General features: G+C 51.5%; 1 protein-coding gene across 2 annotated transcripts in view; it reads left to right on the top strand.

Annotated features, from left to right (window-relative positions):
• ING1 (inhibitor of growth family member 1) overlaps window positions 1-6,051 on the top strand; it is a 7,346-nt gene extending 1,295 nt beyond the window's left edge. The window contains exons 1-2 of one of the 2 annotated variants that reach the window (XM_040487078.1): window positions 7-189; window positions 5,093-6,051. In XM_040487078.1, coding sequence (XP_040343012.1) covers window positions 54-189; window positions 5,093-5,796 — 840 coding nt within the window. In that variant the 5' untranslated portion in view covers window positions 7-53 and the 3' untranslated portion in view covers window positions 5,797-6,051. Of the gene's footprint in view, window positions 1-6; window positions 190-5,092 lie in introns of those variants that run through there. The other variant, XM_040487077.1, reaches the window with a different exon arrangement.
• Window positions 6,052-6,621: the final 570 nt, after the last annotated feature.

The raw sequence follows: 6,621 nt of genomic DNA, 5'->3' as shown, positions 1-6,621 counted from the left end.
GGGGCTGGAGGAAGCGGAAAGCCGCGCCGAGTCGCCGGGGACCTCGGTGAACCATGTTGAGCCCTGCCAACGGGGAGCAGATCCACCTGGTGAACTATGTGGAGGACTACCTGGACTCCATCGAGTCTCTGCCATTCGACCTGCAGAGAAACGTCTCGCTGATGCGGGAGATCGACGCGAAATACCAAGGTACGGCGGGATGGATGGGCGGGGGCGGCCGCTCCATCCCCGCCGGTCGCGGCGCGCCGCGGGGCCGCGGGCCGTCCTGTTCCCCGCCCGGAGGAGCCGCGGGCCCGCGGAGGTGGCCCCGGCCGGGCAGGAACAAAAGGTCTGGAGCGTCTTTGATTCGCCAAGGTCCTTGTGCGCGAAGCCCGGACACGGAGGAGGAAGGAGGAACGAGAGGTCTCAATGCCAGGCTGCGCGAGCAAAGCGCTCTTTGTAGTGAAGTGACGAGGCGGGGTGCTGCGGGGGAGGGGGCGCAGGGGGGCGCAGGCTAGGGCGCCGAGGGAGGGATGTGCCGCGGTAGCTGGGGCTGAGGGGCGCAGCGACGGGGCTGCGCGCAGTGCTGCTGGGAGGGCGCTGCGGGCGGCGGGTCCCCTGCTCTGCTCGCCATCCCCGGAGCCACCCCCACCCAGTCCCGAATCTGAGTGTTATATAAAGTCCGGGGTCGGCACTCCGCGCGGTGTGGCCCCGGCCGCCTCCGCCCCCGCGCAGCCCCCCGGGCCTCCCGTGGAGCTGGACACCGAGTGAGGGCCGCCGTGCAGGGGGCGGCGCGGCCGGGTGTAGTTCGCTGAGGGCTAGGGCTTTATTCTGTGCGTGCGGTGGGGAAGGGGAGAGGAGGAGAGGGAAGGGAAGGGAGGATGGGTCGAGGAAGTCGCCCATCTGTGCTCGGGGGGCGCGGGCAAAGATTGTCTGTTTGCAGGGGAACATGGCAGGGGAGAGGACCTGTGGGTCGTTCTCTGCAGCCCCGGCTGCCCAGAGTTCCGGACAGAGGAGGAGGGTTCGTGTCCGCTGGGAATTGTTGGCTGTTGGGGAAACTTTCCTGCCAGGTCAGGCACGGCAGTGGGGGCTGCGTATGGGACGCGGATCGTCACTCGGAGTTTACTAATGTTTACAGGGCTGCGCAGCAGGGAAACGGAAGCGTGGGGGGGGAGGTGGGAAGCAGCCGCACGCCCCGAAGCGCAACGGGCACCCCTGCGGGCATGGCGCCCCCTGCGCGCTCTAGCCGAGTCTCTGCTTCGCAGCGACTTTTATAGGGGTCTTATTAGCATATTGCGAACGTCCCGCTTTGGTCTCCCTATGATTGGTCTCGGCATCCCCCATGGAATGTCCTTATCCATCCGCTGCTGAGTTATTGGTTGCTGCGCCGGAGGAGGGTGGGCATTGCGCAGTGACTGGCACGGGTCTCTGTTTCCGCTGCCTTCTTTTTTCTTCAGAGGGGCGGGGAGGAGGAGGGGGGTCGAGTTGATTTGAATGTCTTCGGGTCGCCCGGCCTCCGGCCTGGGATTGGCCATTGGCGCTGCTGGGGTGGGCCGTGTTCGTCGATCCTGTGCTGTGATTGGAGCCCCGCTCGGCCTCCGCCCTACGGCCCGGCGATCCCCACAGGCGGTGGCTCTCGGGGCGGGGCGCGACGCCCGCTGACCGCCTCCTCATTGGCTGGGGGCCAGGCCCCGCCCCTGTCCCTCAGGGGCTCGAGCCTGGCCACTTCCGGCCGCGGAGCAATGGCGGTGTCCCGGTGCCGGGGCTGCAGAGGTTGCAGCTCAGGCCTCCCTCCCCGGGCCCGCCGCTGGTCCAGGTCCGCGCTGAGCGGGGGAAGCGTGAGGGGACAGGGGCCGGGCGCAGGGCGAGCCGGGACGGCGACTCGGTGCAGAGGTCAAAGGGAGTCGTTGTCGCCTTCACCGTCCGTTAGCGCCTACAGGAAATTCAAGATGACAGTGTTTGTGAATTCATCTAGCATCCCCTCGAAGTTACTTTGTTGCTGCTTCGGGACCAGGTGTCTCCAGTGCAGCCTGCACCCGCGGCGGGGCTGGTTGCTCCTGCGGGGAAGACGGCGTGCCCGCGGGCAGCCGGTGCCGCCGAGTGAGCTGCCGGTAATGGTCACCCCTCGCCTGGGGGCTCCGCTGTGCATGTGGGGGTGTGCGCCGTACGTGGGAACACTCGGGCTTTTCGTTCCAAGGGCCTGTGTTTCGGGTCAGACTTGCTTAGTACGCATCAACTGGAGATTACTTCATAAAGATGGGTTATAATTAGTTTACCAATTTTAAATGTTATTTGAGGTTATGCTTGGATTATTGAATTCAAACTTATTTTTGCGTTATGTTTCAAGTATTTTAAAAATATCCACCTCGCAATGGAAGTCAGCTTCATAAAGAACACCAGTGCAGCCTTTTATACATTGGCCAGATCACATTAAATTTTGCTACAGTCTCACTTAATCCTTAAATTCTTTCCGTGGTACCATTGCTTGCCTACATTGATGTTGGTGTGGAGCGTTTCAGAAGGAAGGTCAGCAGCAGTTTGAGCTGGTGGAACTGAAGAAGCTCCTGAAAGTGTCCTGGCAGGGCGCCCACGCAGTTAGAACTGGTGGTGGTCTTGTTACAGTGTGTACTTAACTGGCTTTGCTGATGGAACGGTGTGCTTGGAGAGTCTCAGAAATTAAGCCATTGTGTAGGGAACAGAATTACTTCTTGGTAATTTTGTGATGTCATTTTTGTTTCTTTCCCAAGACTGAGGCCTCACATGGATATAAGTTTGCTTGTGATATAAAATAAGCCATACCTTACTGAATTTAATATTAGCAATAAGATAAAATCGTTCTCTCTTCTATCAAAGAGTAACATTGTCGTTAGAAATTTGGTTACTTGAGGGGCACCTGAGTGGCTTGGTTGGTTGGTTAAGCATCTAACTCTGAATCGGTGGCTCAGGTTCATCTGAAGGTGGGTGAGTTCAAGCCCTGTGTACGGTTCTGCACTGACAGTGCTGACCGTCCTTGGGATTCTCTCCCTGACTCCCCTGCTTGCTCTCTCTCAAAATAAACTTAAAAAAAAAAAAAAGTTACTTGATTAAACCAGATAATAGTTTTGTAATGTGCAATCAATTTAAAAATACGTTGCAGAAACTCATATTTTAATATCTATGAAATAGAACTTAGATACCTTGAGCCTATTTTCAGAATTACTCTAAGACGCTATGAGACTGTGGCATTTCTCCTTTCTGGTGGCAGATAGTCTACGTTGTTCAATTAGGAAGTATCTTCAGAGCTCTCTTTTTTGTTTTCTTTATTTTTGAGAGAGAGAAAGAGAACATGGGGGAGAGAGAATCCTAAGCAGACTCCACACTGTCAGTGTCGGCGCAGAGCCTGATGTAGAGCTTGAACTCATGAACCTTGAGATCATGACCTGAGCTGAAATCCAGAGTTCAATACTTAATGGAATGAACCACCCAGGCACCCCAGAATACTTACATTTAGGTAAGCTTCAGCGTTGGCCTAAGTGCCTGTGTTTATTTCAGTGTTAGGTTTATGCCTTACAACTATTTGAAGATAAGATCTGGAACCCATGCAGGTTACATTTTATACATCACCGACCGCTCCCCTGCCCCCCTCACCACCGGCCCCATACATACACATACTTCCTGGTTGGAGAGTAGAATTGCATTATTTTAAGAGACTACAGAGGGTTTCAGGGAAAAAAAAATCTGATACTATTTATTGATATTTAATAATCTCTACACCCATCATGGGGCTGGAACTCACAACCCTGAGAGATCAGGATTTGTGTGCTCTTCCGACTAAGCCACGTGCCCGATTCTATTTAGATTTGTTACTGTTTGGGGAAAATAACTGGGAATTTCTATTTGTATTTCAATAGCTTTTGGCAAGAATATTTACTTTATTTCGATCAAGATAATTTAACAACTTTTATTTCTTGGGAAATTTCCTAATTTTCCCAAGTTACATTTTCCAATCATATAGTGTCTGTACAGAGTTTTGGGGGCTTTTTGTTTTTTTGTTTTGTAAGATTTTATTTTTAAGTAATCTCTATACCCAATGTGGGGCTTGAACTTGCAACCCTAAAATCAAGAGTCACATGCTCTACAGACTGAGCCAGCCAGGCATCCCCTGTACAAGGTTTAAATATAGTACTGAGGGTTTTTGTTTTTGGTAATGTTTTAAAATCTGTTTTTATAGATATGAATGTGTATTGTCTTAAGCAGTAAATGTGAAAGCAAAATGTGACACCCTTGTTTCAAAGCAAAGCTAGGTTGTTGGGCTTTATTGTGACAAACCATTGTTGTTTTCAGTAAATACGGAGGAATAACGTGGTAGGAGGAGAAAGATGTGACTGATAAACTGAGGCTCTGGGTCACTGGGTACTATTTATATACATTCTCTAATAGGGTATTCTAGACATTGGTACATTAAAATGAGGGAAATACAGGCCTTTAAGTTAGAAGAATATTTGAATAAAATAATGGAAATATAGGACATAAATCATTAATTTTACAGAAAATAAAAGTTTGGGTGCCAGCACTTCACCTAAATTTAATTTTTTTTTCAACATTTATTTATTTTTGGGACAGAGAGAGACAGAGCATGAACGGGGGAGGGGCAGAGAGAGAGGGAGACACAGAATCGGAAACAGGCTCCAGGCTCCGAGCCATCAGCCCAGAGCCTGACGCGGGGCTCGAACTCACGGACCGCGAGCTCGTGACCTGGCTGAAGTCGGACGCTTAACCGACTGCGCCACCCAGGTGCCCCCACTTCACCTAAATTTAAACTTTTCCTCGTCATTGCCCATTCCGAGAAACGTTCCCCATGCTTCCGAATGCACAGAGCCCCCTGGGGGGCTCTGAGCAGCACCTCGCTGAACCGGAACAGTATTGGCATCTGTATTTAGTTCCAGGGATTTTTTTCAATAGAGAAAAATGGCGCCCCCCTCGAAAGGCCTGTAGGTTGCAGGATTTTCATCCTAGGAAACCTTGCAGCGATCGTTTCTGTGTTTCGCCATTGCTTTCTCCTAGACTGGAGAATCAAATAAAAGGTTCAGCAGTGTTTGTGGCATGGGTGTAATGCTTCTTTTTCCCTCTGCAGAAATCCTGAAGGAGCTGGATGAGTACTATGAGAAATTTAAACGTGAGACAGACAGTGTCCAGAAGAGGAGAGTGTTACATTGCATTCAGAGAGCCCTGATTCGGAGCCAGGAGCTCGGGGACGAGAAGATCCAGATCGTGAGTCAGATGGTGGAGCTGGTGGAGAACCGGACCAGGCAGGTGGACAGTCACGTGGAGCTCTTTGAGGCCCACCAGGAGGTCAATGACACCACTGGCCACAGTGGCAAAGCCGGCCAGGATAAGTCCAAGAGCGAGACCGTCACGCAGGCGGAAAAGACCAACAGCAAGAGGTCCCGGCGGCAGCGCAACAACGAGAACCGGGAGAACGCGGCCAATCATCACGACCACGATGATGTCACCTCGGGAACGCCCAAGGAGAAGAAGGCGAAAGCCTCCAAGAAGAAGAAGCGCTCCAAGGCCAAAGCCGAGAGGGAGGCGTCCCCTGCAGACCTTCCCATCGACCCGAACGAGCCCACGTACTGTCTGTGCAATCAGGTCTCCTATGGAGAAATGATCGGCTGCGACAATGACGAGTGCCCCATCGAGTGGTTCCACTTCTCCTGCGTGGGGCTGAATCATAAACCAAAGGGCAAGTGGTACTGTCCCAAGTGTCGAGGGGAGAATGAGAAAACCATGGACAAGGCCCTGGAGAAATCCAAAAAGGAGCGGGCTTACAACAGGTAGTTGGCGGAGCTGGGCCCGCAGGGAGGAGAGCACCACGAGCCCGTGTGTTCCACCACCGCCCGCGCTGACGTGCCAGACGGTCCCATGTGTATTTTTAAAGGACGTTGGGAAAGGAGCTGTTCCTTTTGTCGGGATGGCCGGGATTCTCTGCCTTTTGTTTTCATTGCTACACACGTGTAACCAGAGAGTGGTCTGTGGATCAACATTTTAGAAACTCCAAATATAGGTTTGAATTAAACACTCAAGTGAGTCTCAGACTGATTTGTTTTTTGTTTTTGGTTGGCTGGGCTGGGGGTGGCCTGGAAGCAACCTAATGCAGTAAATGTGGAAAGATTTCACGTAGCTGCTATTTCAATAAAAATAATGTCATCACTTCATGAGTATGTTGAAAAAAATTAGCCGAATTGCTACAAACATAGCCCGTAGCAAATCTGTTTCTTGCTCTAATAATGTCTGTCCATCTAACAATTCAATATAAAGGTTTAAACTTTGAAGATTATTTTGTAGAAAAGGAAATGGTTTAAGTTTTACATGACAAACATATACTGGCTTGTTCCCCAAGTGGCCATTTTTTAAGTGATCGGACATATTTTTTATGAAACCACATGGAAGTAGCTTGGTCATGGAACTTCGAATCACTCTGTGCCATCACACACCCCAGTGTGGCCATACTCATTTACATAAGGCGCGTAAATGTGCATTTCCAAGCGACCCTGCGCTTGTCCCACCGTCATCAAATGCCACTGTAGGACTAAGGTGTGTTTCCTGTGTGTGCACGAGAGCTGTGCAGACGCGAGGTCGAGAGATAAATTTGGTCTCTTTGCT

This window comes from Herpailurus yagouaroundi, unplaced genomic scaffold (genome assembly GCF_014898765.1).
Source record: "Herpailurus yagouaroundi ecotype Mexico unplaced genomic scaffold, PumYag 164, whole genome shotgun sequence".
Classification (NCBI taxonomy): domain Eukaryota; kingdom Metazoa; phylum Chordata; class Mammalia; order Carnivora; family Felidae; genus Herpailurus; species Herpailurus yagouaroundi.
This window is presented reverse-complemented; position numbering and strand designations above follow the sequence as displayed.